General features: G+C 35.3%; 1 protein-coding gene and 2 long non-coding RNA genes across 4 annotated transcripts; 1 reads left to right on the forward strand and 2 right to left on the reverse strand.

The window, feature by feature from the left end:
* Window positions 1–4,791: 4,791 nt before the first annotated feature.
* LOC126912737 (uncharacterized) lies at window positions 4,792–6,968 on the reverse strand. Its single transcript, XM_050706430.1, has 3 exons — window positions 6,789–6,968; window positions 5,440–5,534; window positions 4,792–5,189 (listed from the first exon to the last, which is right to left on the reverse strand). Exons 1-3 carry the CDS (start codon window positions 6,937–6,939, stop codon window positions 4,908–4,910), a joined length of 528 nt encoding a protein of 175 aa, XP_050562387.1. The 5' UTR covers window positions 6,940–6,968; the 3' UTR covers window positions 4,792–4,907.
* Window positions 5,562–27,227, forward strand: LOC126912740 (uncharacterized). Its single transcript, XR_007707409.1, has 2 exons — window positions 5,562–5,592; window positions 27,044–27,227. It is a non-coding gene; the product is annotated as an uncharacterized LOC126912740 (long non-coding RNA).
* On the reverse strand, window positions 24,942–26,113 carry LOC126912739 (uncharacterized). 2 transcript variants are annotated; one of them, XR_007707407.1, is made up of 2 exons: window positions 25,465–26,113; window positions 24,942–25,359 (listed from the first exon to the last, which is right to left on the reverse strand). It is a non-coding gene; the product is annotated as an uncharacterized LOC126912739 (long non-coding RNA). The 2 variants fall into 2 exon arrangements; XR_007707408.1 differs by having other exon boundaries at window positions 24,942–25,380.

Consider the following 27,227-nt stretch of genomic DNA (forward strand, 5'->3'; position numbering starts at 1 on the left):
TGCTGTTTGCAATGAGATGAATAGATGGATGTGTCGTGAAAGTTTCAATGGATGGATATTAGGCAATCCGCGCGCGCCTCAAAGAGCCATCAGACCACCACAGTTGGTATCCAGTGGCAGAAGTAGGAACGGGGTGGTTTTTAGTCAGTAAGAGTCTGACACTCCCTCTCGTCTCGCCCAAGACGGAAGAAGTCATTGGATGATTTTCCCCCCTTAAAAAAGACAGTCTCAAAACTTAACGTTATCGTTAAGTTTACTAAACTTTATAGTTTGACCAATGATAGGTCTCTCTATGACTAGTCGAGAGAAATATATCGACATCGTGAGAAAATGTGGACTTACGTATATATTGAGCAAGCGTGGTAAATTAATGCTTATACCTTTCACGTATGAGAAGAGGCCTTTGTTCAGCAGCGGCTATTTACAGTGCGATGATGATAAAACAAAGTTTATTTTCAAGCAAAATTAAGACTTATCGTTATTAACAGAAAGTGTCAATATCCTCAAAATATAGAGGTTTATATCGGTAAAGATGTAAGCAAACAACACAGGAAACATGTAAGAGGCTTCATTGTTTAGACCGTGCTTTTCAACTGTACAAATCAAGTTACACAATACCAGTTTATCATGACCTCGCTTAGTATGATCTTTCAGCACATGAGACAGGTCAGTTTATACTGGTTTGCGTAGCTTGATGTGTAACTGAGTGTACGACGATAGTCAAGCACTCTTCACATTGTGCCTTCCACGTTTTGTCGAGATCTCCCGATATATATTGTATTGTATTGATTGAATATAACATGTCGAGGACACTTCGATGTTATATTCAAGTCTAAATATAGTGTACTACTTTGTTTTTATTATTACTTCATGGTTGAACTGGTTTTAAGAGGTAAGAAGTGTGAGTAATATGCAAATCTTAATATTAAGTATAGATTATTAATTAATTTGTGAGCCACCTCTTTCAATCAATTATATCAGCTCGCCAAGTGGCATAAATAATCTTATTATTATTTACTAGCTTCTGGCAGAGATAAAAAGTGAGTATCCTATCATCTAAGTCAGCTCATACCCTGTATGTATATCAAATTTCATCAACATCCGTTCAGTAGTTTCAGCGTGATTGTCGGACACGTTCACGTTTATAATATTAGTGAGATAAATATACAAACAAAGTTTTGAAGATAACTTTGGAATCGTTTATATGAATCACAACATTGGAATGCACGCACAAACAAACAATGTCTGACAGAAAAATTATGCTTCCTTTTCCGTCGTGGGTGAAATATTAAAATTCCTTTCTCCCCTCGTAATTATTTACCCGAGAACCATCTGTTAATATATCACAAATACGTATAAAAATGTATATATACATAGAAAACCGCATCTTGGATGAATCGTTATGGAAATAAATGGGGCCATTGGATTGTATCAACAAACAAACAAACAGACTCCCCCCCTAAACGCATGTGTTCGTGGAGAAATTATATTTAAATCAGACAAGTCAGTTAGTTAACCTTAGTTAGAAATGGACCCTAAATAGTTACTATTTGGAAGTAATATATAACCATATTAAATCAAAAAGTACATATAATAAAAGAAATACAGTTTAATTGTACAAATCACAAACTAAAAATAACAACAACAGTCAATGAAAATCTCATCGAATCGCTACAGCTGTTTATGATTAATGAAACACAAAGTCATGGTATGGAACACTTTGTTTTCAATAAGATTATTAGATGTTGGCATGTGTCATTAATTCATGCTTTTGTGTAAATCAGGTTTTTTAAATATTTTGCGACTTGAAAATTGAACAACTTTACCAACAGTTCCAACCACTATAATGCGATTATTATGTGTAAAAAAACTAGACGACAGGTTAGAAAATGAAAAATCTTATAACATACAGCATAATATGCTTTCCGAGTCCGTATTTATTTTGTTTTCTCAACAAAAAATGGGTCATTTTTTTCATCCCCTGGGGCTCTTGAAGCAAACAAAAAGGTTGATAAATAAACAAGATTTGTTTTTATATGTTTACTCAAGCTGGATGTGGACGTAACTTCAATAAAAGGTTTTAAAAAAGTGGTACGTTTTGTGTCTGTTCTGCTATTAAATAATGCTTTTATATTTTTCCAACTGCATTATAATTTTATATTCATGCATAATTATCTAAGACTATTAACTCGGCATAAACAATTTATCAAATTAATAAATTTGCACGAAAAAAGTAAACAATAATTTTTAAATATGACATCTTGCGTGCCTTTGCACCAGAGATGTGCTATATAGCTATACTACGAAGATGTAATAGGTAAGCTGTAAAACTATGTGACCGTTTCCACCAATACTCATAGTAGGAAAACCATCCATAGCACGCATATTTCCATATAAAAACATAGCTTAGCAGTTTAGCTGAGTCAGTTTCCACCAGGTGCTAAGCTATGTGTACCAATGAATATTAATCTCATGCACCATCAACGCTCACAATGAAACAGTTGTAGATAATAGTTAATGCGGGCATAACAAATAAACCTTTTTGGGGCGTTACGTAATTAAATTTAAAAGTATATTTTTCTTGTTTCCACCTCTTATCAACAGAATTAGTGTATTTTATAACCCTATATCTTTCCCAGTAATCTGCGTGACGTCGCCACGTCTGCGCACGCTGCTCATGATGAAGAGTCCCTATGTGACTCGAAACTAGTAGAGCTCTTCCAATAATTTACGTGAGTAAACCGTGATTTTTAGTTAATTTAGTATGTCTCACGATAGTTATTATAAAAATACAACAGCGTAATATTGAAGTTCGAGTCTCTATGTTCGAAAAAACGGGAATAAATATTTTATTATTATATTGGATTTTCGAATTAAATAGTGTTCAGGGTCTCGTATTGTGACTGGCGTTTGGCAAAAGGTTCGCGCCCTTTAGCAACATAACTAATAACCTAAAAGGCGAAAAGTTGTTGTATATATTATGTTTACCTCTAAACATGGTCTCAATCAATATAAAAGCATTAGCTGATTGAATATGGGAATATAAACATAACATTACGTCAGTTTTGCTCTGAATTATTTCGTATAGACGCGTGTACAGCTCCCCTAGGCAAGCAAGACCTAAATTTTTAACTTCGGTCCTTAGAGAATCTAGCTTTCATTTCTGTGCTCGCTTTTATCTGTAAGTTAATTTGTTCATTATAGATCTGACGGTATACTTAATAATCATCAGGGTTGCGTCTCATGCTTCAATTAAATATCTAAGTTACCAGTGGCGACACATGACACAAAATTGCACATAACACTGTCATAACCGTATTGTCATAAATCCTACATCGCACATTCACAGTTTACATGACAACAAAACAAACAAAATCCCAAATAACAACAGTTAAGCAGAATGCCCACCGTCACCTCGCCTGGTCGGAGATTCCTTCTTTTCTTCGAGAACTTTAGTCACTGTTCCCTAAAGTCCCATTTTCATCAAAATCTGTTCAGTAATATTAAATACCATATATTAATTATTCATCCATAAAAACAACCAGTTTTTTCAAGAGATTGTTCATTAAAATTATTCTTTAAAATACATAATACGGAGAGAAATAAAACATTTTCTCTGATTGCTTTGTGATAGTAAACCTATTACCGTACAACAGATAATTCTAGATTATCTCATTATGTAAGCTCGCCTCTATAAGAAGAATAAAATTATGTAGTGTTAAATTCGTCTACACGTGTTTTTACGATAAACGTGGTGATATAAAACAAATTGAAATGACCTTGACAATAACTCAGCACACACTAAATATTGTTCTTTTAAAAGCACTTAGCCAACCAACAGTTGGGTTTTATCAAACGGTATATTGAATACAGTCGGTTACAAAAGACTAAATTTTACATTTTTCTTATTTAACTAAAAACACGATTTACTCACGTAAATTAATGGAGAAAAGCTCTTTTTGTTATTTACCTATACACAACTGATTCTAGAAGTAAAGTCACGGAATTTGAATTTCTGTGTACGTCACAAGAGAAAATATAAGTGTGGGGCCAATGTTTTGCTGCGGACTACCTAATGGGTTACCGAGGCTCCGGTTCGAAAAGCAGGAGTAGGAGAACGGGGTGGTATTTTAAGTCAGTAAGAGTCTGAAAGTCCTTATCACCGGAGCAAATAAATAGACACATGCTCTTATAAAAATAAAAGTCAATTGGTATGACAATATTGACGAAAATCAATTTACTGAACAAAAAAAAATTAACCCTATATCTATTCAAAAAGTTTCCACTAACTTTTGATGCTAAATGTACAATGAAAAATCCAATGTGTGAATGCGAAAACAGAAGGGATTGATCCATCTATCTCATAATGTGTTTCATCTCCGTTGTTCCGCATTCCTAGTCGCAAATTGCTTGATTTCGTGATTACTAAGAAATCCCTTTGTAAGTGTGTTCGTGCTGATCAAATTTCCTCATAGTCAAAGTCTACTGTAAATCACTTTATTTTATAGTTAGACCTGTTTTATACATATATTAACCAGCTAATGCTTTATGGCTTATAAAAATGGCCTGAGTTATTCCTTAGTACATCAGCTACCTGCCTATTAATAAATCGTTCCAGCCATTTCAGAGATTAGGAATTTAAAGGTTGTTGGGGGTCGGGAATTGGGAAGAGGCCTCCGGTAACCTCACTCACACAACGAAACACAACGCAAGCCTTGTTTCGTCGATTTTCTGTGAGGCCGTGATATAACTCCGGTGGAGTTTATTTAGCCGGCAGTTTATTCTTAAATAATTTTACACTGCATCAGTCTCTGTTGTATTGCTAACAAAATAGTAAACAATGATCTTAATTAAATAAAATACAGACTTTCGAAAATGTGATAAAGCTCAAATTACGTCATTACTCTTTATTCCCAGCGCAGGAACTCGCTGGCAGAATTTATTGCATCAAGATTATCATCATTATGAGAATCATTGTCACTGTCATTATTATCTACTAAACCAGTTTGTTTTTTATTAAATAACTGGATTAATACTTGAGTATCATCAGGTGCGTTGTTTTTTAATTCGACTGTCACAGTAGCCATCATATGCGATATCTGAAATGAAACACGCTTTACTTTCGATTTACTGACTCTTGGCAAATTGACGCAACCATATTGTGCATGAATCGGCCCGTTGTGTAGATCCTGAAATAGTACAAAATATTAATCTTAGTCACGTATGCTTTAGTCACATTATAAGTCATGATTTCTTAACCATATAATGGTAAACAGACTACGATTTGCAATTCAATCATTATCATCATATCAACCACAAGACGACTACTGCTGAACATAGGCCGTGGGCCGTATGTAATTATATGTACATATACATATAGATCGTGCGCGAATCATTGACATTTCTAATTAAAGATGAGTAAAGTAAATTATTATTTACCATATTAACTGGAACGACATATTGAATTTTTTTAGTGCCATTTCGTATGTAAAACGGCCATTCTGTGTCTGGTATTAGATTGCGGTCATATTTCCCTGTATAAAAATAATATATAATCATTAATTCATCCTATACCTAATGCGCTCTAACAAGGTGCGGCTGACAGATTCAGTAACGTTTCGTATCACTCTTGAAAGTTGCTGCGATTTAAAAATTATGCCTTAATATTTTAGCTGTATCACATTCGTATTATGATAAATCATTCGGATGCGTAGTTAATTAAATTAAAACCAACCGGAATGTTCTAGTATTCAATTAAAATCTAATGAAATGAAAAATAAAGTAAAGTGTTATGCGTATAACGTAAAGCCATAGTCGTGTTTAGTGATGGGATGTACGGCTACGATGGATAGGTAGTCGATGTTTTTTTAGAATAAAAAACGAAAATCGTGCGTCGTTCAATTATCATTCTTAAAAAACCTTTAATTATGTGGGTAAATCCACTGTAGACGCGGCTCTCTCTGCCCAAACCACAGTGACATTATCTGAGCAGAAATATGTAGTAGGCATTTTTCTAGACATTTCCGGCGCCATTGATAATGCGTGGTGGTACTTAATCTAACATATACAAACTAATATATCCTTGTTTTCTTCACGGTTCTGTAAAACTGTAACTCTGAAACACCTCAGGGCTCGGTCATAAAATATTTATTTTGACAAGTATATACACGTAGTTAGACTGCACAACTAAATAACACACACATTTAATAAAAAAATTCAAGAGAATTAAAATGTATGCTGCGAGTATCGATAGCGATAAAAAAAGATTTTTCTAATGTCCATCCCTAAAGAGAGACGTCAACGTCATACTGGCATCTGTCAGCCGCACCTTGTTAGAGCGCATTAGGATAATAGGAATCATTCATTCCAAACAGGAGAATTCTTTATAGAGTACGTGAGCTGGTGCGTCGCACATACATTTTTGCTCATTATCCTTGCAGTCCTGCTCCTGTGCTAAGTATTTATAGTCATGCAAACAAAAGTCAAGTGTGGGAGATCCAAGCTTCGGCCTCACAGAAAACCGGCGTGAAATAACGCTTTCGTTGTGTTTAGTTGTGTGAGTTACCGGTTACCGGAGGCGGGCAACGCACTTGTAACACCTCTGATGTTTCGGGTGTCCATGGACGGCGGCGATTGCTTACCATCAGGTGATCCGTCTATACTCGTTTACCGGCTTACACCACAAAAAATATATCTGCTGAATATAGTTGGAATATTCTACTTCACACACATATACATCGCAAATAAAATAAAAGTGTGTAATAAAAAAAAAGAAACTGCATCCATACCATCAGAATAATGACAAGTTGGTGGAAATTTCTTTAATATAATATCGTTGTCGATATAGTGGACATCGTATTCTTCAGCCAGACTCAGTTTAAAACAAAGTGCAACAACTGCAGCTAGTGCACATATCGTGACGTGTCGGGAGTCCGCCATGTTGTTCTTGCGACGGCTGTTGGTGCCGTGATGCAGGCTAGTCTACGACTACTTTATACGTAGTGCTTAATCAATTTACAGTAACGAGATTATTTAATAACTTGGTAGCTAGTTCAATCATTTATCTTCACTTGAAACCAAAATATTATTTCTATTTTTATTAACCAACAATACTTGCAACTAAAAGACTTTTCTATTTTTACTAAACGACTCAGTTTGACCGGTAAGTAAGTATGTTTGTGCGTTATTATCTCGCGTTTGGTTAAACTGATTTTTATGCGATTTTCAGCACAGTATTTTTCAGACTTATTGACTTAAAAAATACGGAGGCGGGAAGAAAATCTGAAGGCCTTTTTTGAGGGTGGAAGCCACATGACATTACAGTCGAATCTGGATTATATGAATAGTAGCCGTCTAGCCGAATCTTGTTCAACTTCTCCTGCTTTGATCCGGACCCTGAAAACCTATTAGGTTGTCCGCAGTACCTAAACAGAGCTAAGATTTTATGGAAGCCAGATAACATTACAGTCGAATCTGGATTATATGAATAACAGACGTCGAGCCGAATCATGTCAACGTACTGCTAACTACATAGTTACAACAATTAGATTAGTTGGGAAAATATAATAATTAAAAGAAATTCAAACACACATACAAATCAAATTGTAGCATTTGTGATATTACGTATTATAATAACATATATGTTTTAATAACGAGAATGTGTTACTGTAATTAAATAATTCGTTTCGGATTAGTTCGTATTAATCCTAATCGCATAAACAATACTTATGCAGATGCGAATATTTTAGCGGTTTGTTTTTACCCTATAGTCTATCTGATTACGTGATTATATTATAACTAAATATAAATAATCTTTCCACAACTTTCATGTGAATAATTTTATCAAGCTCACATTAATATAATAAATGTGAAAGTTGGTTTGTTTGAATGTTTGTCCGTCAACCACGTTGAAACAACTGAAAGACAGGTTTGGTATACAGACAGGGTATGAGCTGATTTTGGTGATATGATACTTTTTATCCCATGGGAAAGCGGACGTAGCCGCTGACAGAAGCTAATTATAAATAAAAACCGTGCTATCCGAAAAATAGTAAATCCAAATTTTACTTAATTGAAGTTACATGTACCTGCGGAAAATCTTTCTGTAACACCATTTATTATACCATCGTAACAAAACAAACGGTTTTCAAATGAAATCACTATACAAGTACTAAAGAAGAAAGTTAAATCTTTCAGAATTAGTCTGGTCCTGGAAAGTAGTCAGTCATCTGAAGCCAAGAAAGCCTATATTCCTAAGTTTAGACATTTCTTAAGAAACATTTTCTATAGCTTAGTTACTAGTATCTTGGGATTTGACAGACGCAGACTTAAATGTCTGTCTGCCCGCGGCTCAAGGACAAATTAACCGACTTATCAACAAACAGACCTTGATAATTATTGTGTTTTTCGGCTTACTCACTTAATTAATGTTAAGTGTGGGAGAGCCATGAATAGACCTGCTCTATTGGCTGATACCACGGCCTCACCAAAACCGTGAAACAACGCTTGCGTCGTGTTAACGAAGGCCCTATTATTATTTCAATGCGCTTAACTTCGAATTGAATAATTCTTGTTTATTCTAATTCTCTTATTTTATGTTAAATAGAAATCTGTAGGTTTTTAAACATCACACTACGATCAATAGGAGCCGAGCAGTGGGTGAAACCGCACGAAAATTGCCAGTGTATAGTTTAAAAGTAAAAATCAGTTGCGTTGGATGTAGAGTAATAGATTCGCCCCCTATTACACGGGAGTTATCACTAGTAGGGTAAAATAAATCATGTTATACAGAATAAAAACAGAATGACTCGTGTCTAACTTTTTTTATGCAATCCCACTTGTTATTATTAACCAGATTCTTTTTCTAGAGTTCTAATTGCCTATAATATCGAAATCACCAACGCATATTGTAACAATTATTTAAATATCAATATAGCTTATATAGTCTTTAGTTAAAGGTTGATATCTTTTACAATCAGTTCAAGAAGAAGACTTTATAGCCCTCTAAAGATATCAGTGTGAATTAACTGAAGTAATTCGACACACCCCACCATTAAAGGTTTTGTGAGGAACTAATAAAATGCCGGAGTAAGGCTCACAAACTCCGAACATAACTACACTATCAAGGAAAATGGCCGCGTTAAATGTACAAAGAAAGAATAAATTAATTTAGCTTAAGGAATTACTTTTTTACCGGTTACAGATTGCGTGAGGTAAATATTAAAGCTTAACGTGAGTCATGTTGTAGTAACAAGGCCACTACACATACACCCTCCTTTGTCACTTAGGAATAATTAGATGATACGACTGCATCACGTATCGCTTCCTCATACTTGTCACAGGAAGACATTATTAAGTTTATATTAACTTATTACTTAAATAAGCATTCGTGTAATCTTTAGAATTAATAAAGATCAGTCTTGCTCTTGCTTGCTTGTTTGTTTTTAAAAACCCTTTTGCCTTCGCCCAAAAGCTAACTCGTAAGGAGATTTTCTGTTTTATATATAATATGTTGAAAAAATTTGGATTTCGTCGCACGTCTGTATGTCGTGTCTTTCAAAGTCGGCATGAGGTATATTTTTAAATGTAAAGTAAGCCGGCAAACAAGCAGATGGATCAGCTGAAATAAATAAGCTGAAACACTAGAGGCGTTATAAGTGGATTCGTCACTTCTGTATGTCGGTTAGGAATTTCTCACTCAACAGTCGACATGCGTTGTTTCACGTCGGTTTTCTGATATAAGCTCTGGTGTCATTCCGAGCTCGAGCCGGACCATTCGTGCTAAAGCATGGCTCTCCTACACTTGTTCTTGTCTTCAATTCTTATACATTCTAAATCAGCCACTCTTAACTCTGCATCACCTAAAGGTCAACTGTAGGCAATACATCCTGCTTATGTGTATTAAGTTTTTAATAATAATAATAAAATGAGATCTATTTGTTTGTAGTTGACTATAAACCCACAACACTTTGTCATTAGAACACATCCTTACCAAAGGTCTCGTATTAGTTATATTTTACAGGATTGTGGAGTGTAAATGGCAGACATTTTGCAATAAATTAGATTTAGGCTCAGTGTTTACCGAATACAATAAGCTTAATTAATTGAGGAGTACCTAAGCTTCTATACTAATTAGGACATACCCACTGCTATTCACGATTTTACTAAATGCCATTTGCTATTTTAAACCTGTCGCGGCATATGATACCGCTAGTATTGAGCTATTTAGCTATTTAATTCCATTATGTACTAATGAAAAGTGTGAACAAGCGACCAAGCTAGTTGCTGGGGTTGCAACTCAAAGCGAATAGCAACAGGGTGGTTTTTAGTCAGTAAGTCCGACACTCAACCAAGAGAAAACAGCAGGAGAAGTCATTCGATAATTTTCCAAATTTCAAAAATATGTAAACGAAACATATTTTCAATATTAGGTAATATTTATTCACATACGATAACATATGTCATGTAAAATAACACGATGTATTCCTTACTAAAACCTAAATTTCACAACGCCTATTTTCCTCCAGTCACCTTCGTAAGACACTAAGTACGTACTTAGTGTTTGACTTACTTACTAAACTACATTCCTGGGTTACTGTAGTAGGTACTCCACTTACTTAGAACATTTTTTTACCTAGTATCATTAATTAGCTTTTATCTAACCTCTCTACTTTATTTGTTAGACCAAACGACAAAGGAACACATAATTTTAGCCAATATATCGCCAGTTTCTAAGCCACCTAGATACCTCTGTGACACTGTGATTCATTTGCCTGAAACATCCAAAATATCTTGACCTTTTCCTGGAAAACTGAGTGAGATTATTAATGAAGGCAGCAGAGGTCTTGCTGCACTGGTCGCTCAGTACAGTCGTGCACATCAATCAGGTGGTTGAATCACGCCTCGCCAGTGACTCTGTGAAACAATGCTTTATAGAAATGAAGAGTTTATTGTTTGTTTTAGGTTTTACTGCATACAAAGTATACTAAATAATTATGGCCACTAAGTAATAATGCTACAATAGTGCATTCTAATATGAATTATGATGATAAAACCTTCATTAGGTATGTACAGTAGCCCAAAATATTTTTATAGCAACTATCGTGAGACATATTAAATTAACTAAAAATCACGGTTTACTCACGTACATTAATAAAGAAAAGCTCTACTAGTTTCGAGTCACAGTAGGCTGCGTGACATCGCCGCGTCTGCGCACGCTGCTTACAATGAAGAGACCCTCTGTGACGTGAATTTAGATAAGCCAAAATAATTTTATGAGTTGGTCTCTCTACTTCGTATTTGATAGTAATAATCATAGCAGATATCTTTGCTAAATTACTGCATACGAACATTATTGTTTATTTTATAAAAACACATATAGGTATCATCATCTGCTTTAACGGCATATAATAATACATGTATCGACAGTTAACCATTAATAAAACGCTTCCATTCGAATCAGTTACAACTCATGCATATTAAATGTAGTCACAATTGTACGTGCACAAAAAATATTCCGTCAATTTTTCATTGCAAATTTGCAATCAATGTGAAATATCCTCTTTATTGGCTTAATTTCAATATTCTGATCGCTCGAGTCTCTCAAACGATACCTGATTATTAATTTGGTATTCCATAATGACTCGTTCCCCGACTTGCAAACGTGGCGGACCTTGAGTTCGATCTGAGGGTACAGTTTTTTTGGAATTTCTTAATTTACTTAATAATATAACTAATTTTGTCGTGGTTTATGGGAATAAGCTCATACCCTTTTAATAATATTATAATAAAAGTTAGTTTCTATGTTAAGACGCGGAAATCGTACCATAAAACGCAACGTTATGACAAGAAACATTTTTGCATTAAAATTAATAATCTAATCATAAGGAACTCACAACAAAATTCACATAATAGATGTTGCCTCTACAATAGAGGGCACATCTACTCCTTCAGGGAATAAAAATGAGGGGTTAAGATGGCTTGATCCAATCCCCTCAAACGATATCTGATTATTGATTTAATATTCCACAGTCCGCTTGTAGGAAAAAGTTTCTAATTAAACTTCAATCTGACCGATAAAGCTCTCTTACTAGTTTTTCCTGTGAAGCAATACTATCGAATAGTAGATCTCGATTCCCCAGGTCAGTCCTTCATCGTTATGTTACAATTATTTGCTTCAACATACCTCATCACCTACTTTTTTAAGGTGGAAAATCATCCGATTACTTCTACCACCTTGGGTGAGGCGAGAGGGAGTGTAAGAATACTCCCTACCGCCTCACCTGACTTTTACTGACAAAAACCAACCCGTTCCTAATCCTACTTTTCGAACCCGAGCCTCAATAAACCGCTAGGTAGTCCACAACTCCGGATTGGCATCAGCCCTGCTGGGCCCCATTTGTGGTGATCTAATGCCTCTTTGATGCCGCTCGGAGAACGCGACACGCCTTATTCACCGGGTCTGGTTCTTGTCAGGCGACGAACTACTCAAGCTCGCCTCCGCTCCGCAGACCCGCACATCAACAGCCCATTATAGTTGCCTTTTGGACTACGAATCTCCTCTACATAAACATATTTTTATATATTTAATGACAAGGCGTTAGTTTTACTCTGTCGACCCTATACCTTCAATTAACCTAACCTTCTACTAACCCTATATCTTCTGTAAATAATATGGTCATACCTACTATTACTAAGAATACAAATTATTTCAAAATGAAATTACTTTTCCAATAAAATTATGGAAGAAGTTTCAGTAGATATTAAGCTGAAGGCTGAAATTGTCGGCACCAGAAACATGGGTTAGGTAATACTTTTATCGAAATACTTCAGTAAAGAAAACACTACAGGACGTAGGTATAAATAAACTATTTTTATTATTATGACAAGGGTCGAAAACGTGCCTGTATCTAGCTGAAAGAATCCACTAAAGAATGGATAGTTTCAAAGTTATTTTTATTACGTAAAACTTTTTAGTTTGGCCCGCTGCCTCGCTCACTTAGACACAATACATATTGTATAAGTTGAAGTCTGCTTTCAACCACGTGGAAATAACAATCATACCTATGTATACGTATGCATCACTGACAAACAGATATATTTTTTGACACTTCAATAGATCTAAGAAGAAAGAGTGTGGAACAATTTAAATAAACTACATTTGCTTTGGTTGTAACGAAATTGCTGATACTTTGAATATAGTTATTATTGAGTTAAATTCCAAGCAAACTGCAAATTTTTCGAGTCTTGAATCTCTCACAACAAAAACAAGCTGATAGTAGGCAATAAGCTGGCCATTATTGCATGGGACTTAAAAAATATGAATATAAATATGTGCAACTCTACTTACCTATACGCAACGTCACGCCGTTTATCCCATAAAAGTATCCCATTACAGCATGCAATGCCGCTACACAATGTACGCCCACTTTTCACCATTATTTTGTGGTATAATTCCCATGTAGTAGGACGTGAGCCTATTGCCATATACTGGGCACAATTCCAGTCTTGCCATATTCTAAGCACAATTCCAGACTCCGTGCAACTACTGAGAAATTTTCGAAACGCCGAAAAAGAAACTTACCTTTACCTCCAAACAATTAAGGTGTAACGTCATACCCATTATTTACATAGTAATAAATTATTGTTTTGATCTGTTATTTGTTTCAGTTAATTCGTATGCCTGTTTATGCAAACAACATAATTTATCACGTTGCTATCATGTTCCATACATCCATCCATCTTGTGCGTTTTGTCAACGCCATTACGTTCCCATACGATTAATGGAATTCATGTATAATGCCTCCATTTATTCTAATTGTTGGTTAATATTTACTTTGTTTAGAAAACAATATTAGGCAACCTTTTATTTTAGAATACTTAAGTAACCTGAGATTACGTAAAGAACTGTGAGCTCGTAGCCATACTTCCATGGCGACGTAGCCCAAGTGTGGTCGCCACGATAAGCAGGTATATGCATTTCAATAGTAACTATAAACCCACACTAGGATTTTCTCCTGTGTCGTAGGTGCGTACAAACATACAAATTCACATACACATTTCACCCTGACCCGGAAATACAATCTATGGATTACACAAAAAGGTGTTCTGTGGAATCGAACCCGCAACACGATGTGCGGCAGTTAGTTGATCAACCACCGCGCCAACTAACAAATTTCTCAGTAGAAACAATTCCAGACTCCGTTTGCTCTCAGTATATGGCAATAAGCTCACCCCCTATTACATGGAACTTATAAAACAAATGGTGAAAAGTGGGTGTACATTGTATAGCGGCATTATGTGCCATAATGTGCACCTCTGCCTACCCCTTAGGGGATAAAAGGCGTGACGTTGCAGAATAGTTTCATCATAAATAGTTCAATTCTAACTATTTACAAATACTACAAAAACCTATAAAAAAGCAAAAAGTAACTGTTGGGATTTATTTTTACTGAATCTAATTTATTTTGGGCTTAAAGCGCTCGTACAAATCGGGGTTTTTGTCGATTGTAAATTACGTCGTTTGAGTTATCCGTACAGCGGTTGCCTGTTACAACGTTACGTAACTGAAAAACGAAAATTAAATTGGATAACCATTTTATACAGTATGGAGATCATTCATATAATTTTAATGAAACTACAAGTAGTACTCGTGCACAGAAGCATAATACAACTAAATATTTAATGAAAACCAAAATTAAAAAAAAATACAAACAAGATAAATAATTAATTAATTAGAGAATTCTCAGTTGGCCATGTGGATTCAGGACTTGACTCTTATTGCAAACGTTTAGGTACTTGAAAAGACTTTTCTAACTCAGAAAAATAAAAATACGACAACTCTTTCTGGTTCGTACCTATGTGCATAAGTAGATACCTATAACTACCTTCTTTCATCGCCAAGTTCAATATCTTAATTTTTTTGGCACTTTTTATTTCGAAATGTCTATTGTATCTATAATACAAACCGTATAAAAACACCCCTACTTTATATTCAGATGTACCTAAAATATCTCAAGCTATATTACACGACGGTGTAATACGAAGCGATATATTTAAAATGACCCACTATTTCACATAGTCCGCGTCGCTTCAGACACGATATTTCAACTGTCGATATGTATTTGTCGGTATGAACATGTGATTCAGCATCCAACTAATAACTTGAACAAATCGCAGACGCCATCTTTGTTTTTTCCCGCCATTTCGCATCGCGGCCATTTTATTAGTGATTGCGCCATTTTATCAAAATACAACATTTCTAGATTTATTTGCAGATGGATTTTCTGTGGCCTTTTTCGTACTGAAACTGCGTAGTTTTATCTTCTACCTAAGTGAATCATTCACTCAAGAAATTTACTACAAACTTATTTTATTTTTCAAATCAACCTAATGTAAAGGATTTTATTTTGAGGATCCTTTTTACGTTAAGTTTTTTTAAGTTACTTTCAATAAAGTGAACAACCAATGTGAAGCGAAAGAGGTACGTAACATTCGTAGCAATTGGCGGTCCATTGTCTCTGCCTCTGCCCCCATGGGAGTTAGGCGTGAAGTTATGTACGTAAAAACAACCACTGCTGGCAAAAGGCCTTGTGTCACACGAAGACGAAAAGAAAAGCGATTCTGCTTATCATCATTCCGTTATTTGTCTTCAGGTGATAAAGCGCTTTTCCTGAAATCTCTTCTTCAAACGTAAAATTCGCAGTGAAAATATAAATAAAATCCAGCTTTAGAAATATTTGATTCATAGGAATTTCGAATTGAATAAAGCTTGAAAAATTCTCATATTCTTTACAATAATTGAACAAAACAACAAACATCGACATTGTACTAGCTGTACAGATGATTAAATTCCCAACAAATAACGAACACGTTTGTTTTTTTATTACTAAAATTCTTCTAAAAGAGCTAATTTTAATTAAAAACAAGCGAGGTTGCCATTGCACCCAGTCCAGTTAATCTAGGGACAATCCATTTTATTACGAGCAACACTCATATTTGTGTTGCCAGAAATGAAAATTCGGATCGGTTAGAAAATTTGTCACAAAACGAAAATTATATTTAAAGTGGCTTACGTTGTTAATTTTATTTCGGTTCGTGCTTTTTGTTAGACCATTTCGAAATTAAATTTTACACCTCGTGTATCCCACATTTTGTGCAGAAAACTATTGCCATTTTGATATTTTGCTGGCTTTTCAACATTTAATTATTAGGTTATGTATGTTGAATTAAAAGACTTAATTAAAAACAACTTACATTTACAAAAAAATACATTTTACTTAATAATAAACTGTCCAGGTTATACTTTTATACGTCTACATAATATTTATAAACTAAACATTCGTTCTGACCATTTTTGTGTGCGTTGTGTAATGTGCTCTTTTGTAAAAATAAATTCATTTTTCCATTGTTTGTTTCACTAAAAACTAAGATAACCTTATTATACCTTACAAAAACGAACTCTAAGAAAACGTTATGACATATTCCCTAAGAAGCGGTTAAATGTAATAGGAATGTCTTCAAACTACACCTGGGATGAGCAGAAACGTGACGAAGATCACGACTGTCGGAACTGATGAGAAAAACATAGGGAAGTAAGATGTCACCTTTGGGACTTGGGAGTTCCATATTATATAGGCCCTGATGTGACGGTAATTTCATCAGCAACCGTACTCCTCAAACATCACCTTCCTAATCCCGTATATGGGAGTACGTACGTACTGACAAGGAATGGCTCTTAATAGCTAAAAAGCCAATTATTATGACAATGCCGCATTCGAAACGACTTTTAGGGGATCTTAAGGGGTATTTTATTCCGTTACTTAATTGTAAAGGTACAATTTTTCAAGGTATGGTTAATTGGTCATCTCATCATGACTGCACGTTTGGCTAGGCTGCTGCGTAACATGTAGTAGGTTCGATTCCCGAATTGAACAACTCTTTGTGTGACACTCGTTGTTGTTTCGGGTCTGGGTGTCATGTGTATGTGAACTTGTATGTTTGTATACGCACCCACGACACAGAAGAAAATCCTAGGGTGGGGCAACGGTATTTTTTATAAAAAAAGAAAGAATAGGTAATACATAAGACACACTATCGCAAACACTACGTATATCGGGTATGTTAGTAATACCTATACACAGGTCATAATACACGAGCACCTCGGAATTCAATTTTGAACTCAATACGTACCTTCAATGGAAGTTCTAGAAATATTGATTTGATCCGACATCTGCACAAGAATGTCGTCCTTTCGTTCCACTTCTTTAAAACCTTTCAGCGATTTTACGAAATCGATTAATTTGACAAGTTTTAGGAGAATCGCCTTTTTGGGTCGGTAGTGATGTCATTATCGTTAATTATGTGTCCGATGTCACACTGTTAGTTTATTTATCGTCTGCATTTTTTGATACAATTTTAAGTTATTATGTATAGTGACTAAGTCTTGCATCATTTTCTAAGTACTTATCTCACTATATCTATGTATATCACTTTATTATACTTTAGATCGTTTTCTAAATATCTTCCCTAATTAAAATAAAATGAAAAAAGTACTATAATCTAAAAAGTTTACCGTATTTAATAAAATTAGTTGTAGGAGGTTCATTAATTAATGTTTTTACTATCAAATAAAACTAAAAACTTTTGATACGTTACGATATAAAATAAAGCATTAATCATAGTTATATACAAAATTTAGTATTTACTCATAGAAACTTCAGTTAATTACCTAACTGTATATACTCTAAAAATTCTAAATAAATTAAAACGCTTAGAATACTTTCTAAAATCTACCAATCTAGATGAACTAACTTTCAATTCCAAAACTTTTAATTAATACCTAATTACTTTATACGTATTAGATTTATAGTGTTTATTATCCACCCAACTTTACAGGTTATTGGCGATAAATATGTTTTATTATATGTACCTATATCATATTCATGAATTTCATGATAAACACCCATTGTTCTATTATTTGGTATGCAGGTACAAATGAGTCAGTTCAGATACAGTAACTATTGTTTGGCTAATGAGTCGACCAATTAATTATCTATCTATATCTATACCTACATATATGTATATAATGAAACTGTAGCAGGGTAAATTCTGTACATTGAAAATACTAGAAAAATAAAAAATATAGTAAAGGTTGTTACCGTCTGGTAAGTACCTTTACTATAGTTTGCTTCGGCAAATCGGCATGATGGGCAGGCTCAACCAGAGTGATACCAAGGCCTCACAGAGAACTGGCGTGAAATAACGCTTGCGTTTTATTTCGTTGTGCCAACTGTAGACTACAATAATGAATGACCCTATAATCAGGCTACCTACGTTCGAAAGTGATCACGTCACAACTGGCGCGCCAATCCGCCCATTGCTGAACACATTAATGAATGAACGAATGACGTCACATACAAGCACTATTTAATTAATTAGGGAACCTCACACTGCACCGTGATATTTGACGACTTGTTTATGTTACTACTACTGATTCAAGACCAAAATTTGCCAAATCGGTTCAGTCGTTCCCGAGTTTTACCAGCTCGTTTCAGCCGTACCAAAAGTGTTGGTAAGTATCACTCTTGGTATATATTTCATCCAACCTGTAAATTAAATGTCGTTAGCACTCGTAACAATGTGTTCAATGAGGTTTACCTTGCGTAGTTTACCCAGAACTTCAATATAATGTAGTTAGTGCCTATTATTAGTCAAATATATTAAATGGATCGTCTACACAGCGTCTTCGTCTTCAGAACCACAAGCTTGCAACAAGTCCAAACTAAATCTGAAACTTACAACTGTTTCAGCATTTTCTGCAAACTCTACAGGGCTAGATATAGATTAAATAACTCAGAGATCAACACAGATCCCTGTATAAGCAGTTATAACTCAATTTTGTTGATAAATAGCTAATTTGAAGTAGTCAGCCTTTCAAGTTGACCTACTCAATACTTAAAATTGTAAATATTGACTGAACAGATAGTCTAGTATTGTGCTAAGTTTAAACTATACATAGGTACGACAGAAAATAATATGAGTAACATCACAATTTCATAATACAAATTGTCTCAACAATTTTCGGCCAGTGCGGTCAAATATGAAACCGTCATGTGTTCCAACTGTGTATCTAGTCTGTAACCTGTTTTTATGTTGTATCATAATGTTGTAACAGTGAATTATCTTTGATGTAGGTACAGGTACATACTTTACCATATTAATTGCAGTTCGAAAGTGAATGAGACCTCAGAGTTTGTTTCGGCATTTTTTCTTAGAGTAGTCGGTAGGCCATCATCAGTGGCTTAGCTTAGCAGTAGTGCAACAGTAGCTTTACCTCATAAAGTAACAGTGCAATGTACAGAAATAAACAATAGTTTCATATCGAAGACTTTATTATTTTACTGCTACCTACGTCATATCGCCCACATGTATCACTGACGTCAGAAGTGAGATTTTCCTTTCATCGACATCGAACGTGAGATATCTCCTGTCTCCGACATAATATATATTTTTAATAACGGTATAGTCCAAATTAATTATTATGTTATCGTAAATATGCGCCTCTAGCATGGCTTGAAACTAGTCGAGTTCCTCGTCAAACAGTTACCCGTAAGCCGATAACATAATAATTAATTGAGTATGTCTCACGAAAGTTATATAATAAAATTACGTCTAAATGTAGACATATATTACTTATTTAAGTTCGTCGCTCGTTCTCGTCCTAGTTATTATAAAATATCTGTGAAGAGCTTGACTGGCTGACTGGCTCACTGGCTGACTAGTTATTAGCATTCAGTCACAAAAGGATTACTTGCTAACAAAATGCAATGCACTAGACGTTTAATTTCGCAGTTTCGTTCCGGTCCTGCAATTTTGTCTGTAAAGCTTTTGGTTTGAATTGGACATCTTTTTAATTAGAATATGTTTAGGTATATTATAGTAATGAACTATTTTATTATTGTGCTTAAAATAACCTACAAACGATTTGTATATCGTTTGGTGTACATCTATACTAATATTATAAAGCTAAAGAGTTTGTTTGTTTGAACGCGCTAATCTTTGGAACTACTGGTTCGAATTGAATCATTATTTTTGTATTGGATAGTGCATTTATCGAGAAATGCTATAAGCTATAAAAAATCACACTATGGCCAATAGGAGCCGAGCAGAGCGGGTGATCTATACGTATTAACATTTACCTTTTTAAGTAAATTTTATAACAGTTCGGGTTCAACACAGGATAAGTCTATACTTTTTATGTTCTAATACTAAATTAGAAAGATCATAATATAGGACTCAATACTTTTCCCAATTATTATAATGATCATTATATTATTTGCGTAATACGACGGCACGCACCGTCACATCGTGTGACCTCAATAATTAAGTGCATAATTATGTATTTATAGTAATTTATATGTTTTAGTAGTTACCTATAGTATTATTTTATTAATATGGGTTTTCGTGACCTGATGTAAATGACTAATAATTTATAAATAAATAAATTAGCATTAAATTTGGTATTTGGTAGTCATTAATCCTAAAGAATAAAAAAAGTTATAAATATTATCTTTAAGAAAGAAAATAGTAAAAGAAAGATAACTGTTTTTTTTTAGAATTCGATCTTACACCCAAACAGAAGACAACACAACTCATTAGGCAGTTGTCCCACCGGCAACGATTAACGAGTAACTAGTAGAGCTAGAACTAGCAACGAGTTAAGCGAGACATGGCGAGCGAGTGTGTAGTTCTGATATTTGTGTAGCTCGGCTATAAGCGAGTGTGCGAGTGAGGCGGGCGATTACTCGCACTACGATACGCACTGTAGAGAAATGACCACTGGTTGCTCGCTCGGCGTTTGTTTTAATCGCTTGGCGAGTGTCGCCGAGCGAGTGTTATCTTTCATAGCTCTTGTCGCTCAGCGACAAACTAGTGAAGCGAGCACTCGCCGGCAGTGTGAACAGTCAGCGATCAACTATTTGTATATGCATCTCTTTTGTTTACACGGAAAGTATATCTATTGTACGTTTCTTGAGCGAGAAAATAGCCGATAGTTAGTCGTTCACTCGCCGTTGGTGGGACAACTGCCTTAAACCAATCAAAGCCTATAATAACTAGATAACACAAATCAACAACAAAACTCCGACATATTATTATCTATAAACAATTTGCTTTCGGACATCCATAAGTACATAGAAAGTTATCTAAATCATCCGTTGAGGAAAACATGGAGGAAAGTGTTCCGAACAATATCCTCCCCCCCCCCCCACCACACACACAACCAAAGTTCTTAGAAAAAGGAGCGAAATAACTTCGTCCTGCATTCGAAGCACGAACTCAATTGATTATTGTTGTACCGACGGTTAATATTATTACGTATACTGTCACTATTAGCGGTATTACAGTCTTATGAAAGATAATCAGAGGTGTAATAGGGATCTAACTAGTTAGCAAGATATTGCACGATTTGTTCGTCTGTAAAAATGGGGTGCGTGCTTTATTGTAGAAAGTTAATGTTTATATTTCTTAACGTTGCCCTACACCAGTGTTTCTTCTGTTCATTTCACGTCACCTAAATCTAGAACAAAGATGGAGTCTATTTTTTTGAGGGGAAAATCATTCAATGACTTCTCCCACCTTGGGCGAGGCGAGAAAGAGTGTCAGACTCTTACTAACTAAAAACCACCCCGTTCCTACTACTGCAAAAACAATAGCGGCTACTGAGAAACGTCTTTTTCAAATATTTTCAATAATTGTTAAACTAGACGATTTTAAATTATAATATCCTGTTTGATTGCCAAGTGTAATGATATAGCAGACTCCTTATAAGTGTGTAAAGAAGGCTCATAGTTCATAGGATTGGTGATGACGACATGGTTTACCTACCATAACAGTTTAGCCTCCTCACTCGATCTAAAAGAATTAAACGTCTATCGCCTCTCGACTAAGCAGTTTGGCGTCAGCTCAGTTAGCTCAGTCAGCTAACTTCCGAAAATAAGGCTATACTGCCATACTACGGGACACGGTGGGCATCCGAAACGAAATCACGTTTGTAAAGTTAAATTCCCTCTAAACCTTAAATTGGTTTTCAGCTTAGCCGGAATACGGAACCACAACTAAATAGATAGATATACGTAGTACGTATGTTTGTATGTTAAATCTATTTAGGTTCAGTGTCGGTGTACATTTTATTTCAATTTCACACCTTAACAACCTTTTACTGTTTTGTTGATCAAATAGTTATTATTTATAACTGCTAGGCATATAGGTATGTTTCAGAAATTATTAAGAAATTTGTCATTTTTTTAAATCGGTGACAGCCCCGTACTCGTGTCTGAAATTTTAACACTAAGTGGGTGCTTATTCTTGAAAGCAATATCAATTCAATAACATCTCAATAATTATTCAATGTCAAAACGACAGACAACCCAAATCATAGGTATTAAAATAGCAACCATAGTACGGAATACAAAGCCAAACTGAATTTAAAGCCATTTACTTCATTGAATATCCACGCAATATGGATGCTATGGGTGCTAGTGTTGCAACTCAAGAGAATGCCCTGTCCTGACGAAAATAAATACTACGCGGCTGTATACTACGGTATGATAAAACTGCATGCTTTCTATTACTTTCTAACCACAGCAGTGATATACCTCTTTGGACTAATAACATATGTTATTTCAATTCAATTCAAAAGCTGTATCAGTTACCACCTTTGTTTGCTTATCAAACCACCATTTAAAGGGTTCACTATCAGAGGTCAGACGCCCGAGTATCTGCAATGTGGCCACTAGGATACAAGTCACGCAGTCTCCCAGGGTTCATTGAGGTGAACACTGAACATTCTGACACCCACGGCTCTGCTCAGGATTTTATGGAATTAGGACCTCAGACAATACCTAGGTAGAATATTTTAATTCAGAAAGCGTGCTCAAGAATTTTGTGAATTAATAGGTTCAAGGTTGATAGTGATGTCGTGTTATATTGAAGTAGTAGTCGACGACTACAGGGTGATGTACTACGTGTTGAATAGGGATACGACACGACGCTTCACGTGTCTTCCTACGTGATTTGGATCGAAAACATTTTAACTAACTTTTTAAACCTTGATAACGTATTACGTATCAGCAGCCCGCCCCTGTTTCACAGTGTGTTAGTTTTTTAACTTTGACAAAAAACCCTTTAATCGCGACTGCGATCTCCAACTCACCCTAATAAACTAAACTTTGTTATTGAAGCTTATTATGTTGTGTAATTGTGTATGTATAAAAACCAAAGGGCTTTTCTCTCTGACCTCAATATCACCGCCATGCGAAGTAAGAGTAAACAACTTAATTTTCTATTTGTATAAAACTCAACACCAAAATCCCGAAAATATTGCTTTCCTACAAAAAGCAACAATATAAAACATTCCCTTAATAAGGTAAAATATCATTAATTAATGTTCCTCTTTTATGAGACATTTAAATAATACTCCTAATTAATAATTTTGAGGGAAATTATTAAGTTTGTCATGGTATCCTGTTTGTAAGCGAACTAATTAGATTGATGTGAGTCATCGCTGTAGAACATCAGAGGGACGATAATTGTAAAACCTCTTATCAACTAGACGTTTCTTATCAACTAGACGAGCGACATTTTGTACAACATGTTGCTCTACTTGTTGCCCGTCAGCACTACTTTTGTTCAACTACGTCATCTGTGTAATGTTGTACCTTGAAGCAAATACAAAGAGGAGATGTCTTAATGTGATTGTGTATGTGTACTGTGACAAAACAAATGGACCCTGCCCAATGATATTATAAGTAAAAAGGTGTAAATAGGATAGGTTAGAGGCGCGCGAAAGTGGCACGTTAAAATGTAGACTACGGCTACATGTTTGTAGTAACTTTGACGTGTAAAAAAGCTCATTTGTAACATATTTGCAAAAAGTAATGAATTGTTTCATTGTTTCAAAAAAGTCTGGAAGTAAGAGTCTGATACTCCCTCTCGCCTCGCCCAAGGCGAGAGAAGTCATTGGATGACTTTCCCCCATTAAAAAAAAAACTTTTCGTCGAACATTAAGTTGAGCGTCGAGTGCTGTGCATTAATAATTGTGTTCATCTATTCTATTCATCATTAATTGTTGCCAAGTAAACAGAAAGCTTTAGATTCCAGATTTTAACCTTACCTTTAAATGTCATTGAACTTGTAAGTTTCTATACATACAACTTAGGTACAATACCTACTCAAGTTGGCAGAAGTTAAAATACCTGTAAAGTATTCGAATTAATTAATAGGTTCTTTTAGAATTACTAAATTAGCTACTACGTTCTTACGTACTTAAAACTAAGTTCATTTATCTAGAAGAACTTCAAAGTGAAAACTTCAGAAGATGTATCTAATAATTAAAAGACAATATTGTTCGCCAAAATTACAGAAATTAGTTTTTAAAGAAAGATGTAAGATGTTTGTTGTTTCTTTTCAATAATAATTAAATGGCCTTAGACATAGTCGTAGTTAATAAAAAAAAATATCTTGTGGCTGTTAGGAAATTAGAATATATAAGGTCAAGAAATATCAGTGTAAGTCTTAAAACTTTTTATAATATACATATAGCTTTTTATAATAATAACTTTTTTGTAATATTTTTTATGATATATATGTCGGCGCAACCACATCAACTAATCAGAGAAAGTAGAATAAGTTTGGTTAATTCACTTGATTGTCCTAAAAATCAGTTTATTAATCATCAGTTGATTATTTTAAGTTTAACACGATGTAAAATTAACGTTATCATTGTAATTTCAATACTTAACCTAAAACTTGTAAACACGTGCTCGTGCGCCGAGTCCTATAAATACGCCCGCACTGTAGGCAATCAAGGCAGTTGCACTCCGATCGCCGTACAGTACGGACCTCTCTGGGAGTTGAATAAACTAAGTTTACAGTACTCGTGAAGTTTTTCTAAGCCCCAAAATGGGTGACCATCGTGAGAACAACAACTGTGACGTCAGCAATGATGACGTCACACTTTTTCAAAACACCACGTAGATTTCTCCTTCGTCATCAGAAGTGGGATAGCAAGAAGCCCTTACCCCAGCCGCTTCATCATCAGCTCTTCCACCTGATCAACTGGAACGAATCAACAGCCGCAAGTACATCAAAACCACGACCTGGAGAGTGAAAACAAGCCACCAGAATAAACAGATAAGTATTGCATGGTTAATTACTCTTTTCAAATTTCAAAAATTCTAAATTAAACTCCGAGAACTCTACGAGACCCTCCGAGAAATCTACGAGACCCTCCGAGAAATCTACGAGACCCTCCGAGAAATCTACGAGACCCTCCGAGAACTCTACGAGACCCTCCGAGAACTCTACGAGACCCTCCGAGAACTCTACGAGACCCTCCGAGAAATCTACGAGACCCTCCGAGAAATCTACGAGACCCTCCGAGAACACTACGAGACCCTCCGAGACTAACAACTAATTTATAATGAACAGAAATCCTTCTCAGAGAAAACACTTTCTTTGCCTACAGGTAATCACATCACAACATAACAAAACCAACGAGAATCACCGAGAACCTACGAGAATCACCGAGAACCTACAAGAAGCACCGAGAACCTACGAGAATCACCGAGAACCTACGAGAATCAACAAAAAAATCAACGAGGCTGGTGCAGAGCGCGCACCGCCTGTCAGTATGGCCGTGTCGGCGCAACCACATCAACTAATCAGAGAAAGTAGAATAAGTTTGGTTAATTCACTTGATTGTCCTAAAAATCAGTTTATTAATCATCAGTTGATTATTTTAAGTTTAACACGATGTAAAATTAACGTTATCATTGTAATTTCAATACTTAACCTAAAACTTGTAAGCACGTGCCCGTGCGCCGAGTCCTATAATTACGCCCGCACTGTAGGCAATCAAGGCAGTTGCACTCCGATCGCCGTACAGTACGGACCTCTCTGGGAGTTGAATAAACTAAGTATACAGTGCTCGTGGAGTTTTTCTAAGTCCCAAAATGGGTGACCATCGTGAGAACAACAACTGTGACGTCAGCAATGATGACGTCACACTTTTTCAAAACACCACGGAGATTTCTCCTTCGTCATATATATATTTTATAATTTATACATATTTTTTTATAAAAAGAATTTCTTTTTTTATAAAACCTTGATAGTATTTTGTAGTATGTTGCCGTCCACAATTCCCTGGCAGAGCTACAAGACGCTATCATGGTTGGAACTACCTTCCAATCACAAGTGACAGTTTTACGTGCCTTCTACGGCATAGTGCCAAAAACTCGAATTTAGACAAGTACAAGATTTATAAAGTGACATTTTCCAACTTATATGTATGTACTTTCTAAGATTTTTAGACACCACTGACATAAAGTGAAGGAAAACATCGTGAGGTAACCTAAATTATCTACCATTTGATTTGAGCAAGCGTGGTGATTAATGCTCTAACCTGTGGGGGGTATTTGGTCAGCAATGGGCTCCTATAGGCTGTTAGTGTGATGAGTAGCTCATTTGTCCAATGTGACTGCCCAATGAGAAGTCTAGGACAGTACAAAGTTAAAACTGACAAACTGCACATTTAATATTTTCTTCTAATAGAGAGTATTTTTATCTAAAACGTTGTGAAATAAAACTCTGTTCGCAGCTGTTGTGAAAACATTTTCTCATTCCTGACTTCGCGTTAAACTACTAAAATTGCTTATCATGAACAAAATATATGGACCGACAACTTTGAAGTAAAATCCATTAGTATTCCGGTTCCTTAGCCATTTTGAATGCTCACCGCTCACCTCAAACATAGTGGAAAGTGTATAAGAAACAAAGTTTCCATTTTTATTTTACTAAACGCCGACATTTTCAATTACGTACAACGCTCTTTACAAGACATAGGTCTTCTTGGTACCGTACTTCATAAGTCTTACGTGAGTCTCGCATCCCAAATATTAAAATAGTTTTTTTTGGTAGGTCTCGATCGTACTCGTATTCGGTAAGCTTACACAATTGGTTACTATACCCTTTGCGCTATAACAAGGTGCGGCTGACAGATGCCAGTATGACGTTGACGTCTCTCTGTAGGGATGGACATTAGAAAAATCTTTTTTTATCGCTATCGATACTCGCAGCATACATTTAATTCTCTTGAATTTTTTTATTAAATGTGTGTGTTATTTAGTTGTGCAGTCTAACTACGTGTATATACTTGTCAAAATAAATAT

This window comes from Spodoptera frugiperda, chromosome 29 (genome assembly GCF_023101765.2).
Source record: "Spodoptera frugiperda isolate SF20-4 chromosome 29, AGI-APGP_CSIRO_Sfru_2.0, whole genome shotgun sequence".
Classification (NCBI taxonomy): domain Eukaryota; kingdom Metazoa; phylum Arthropoda; class Insecta; order Lepidoptera; family Noctuidae; genus Spodoptera; species Spodoptera frugiperda.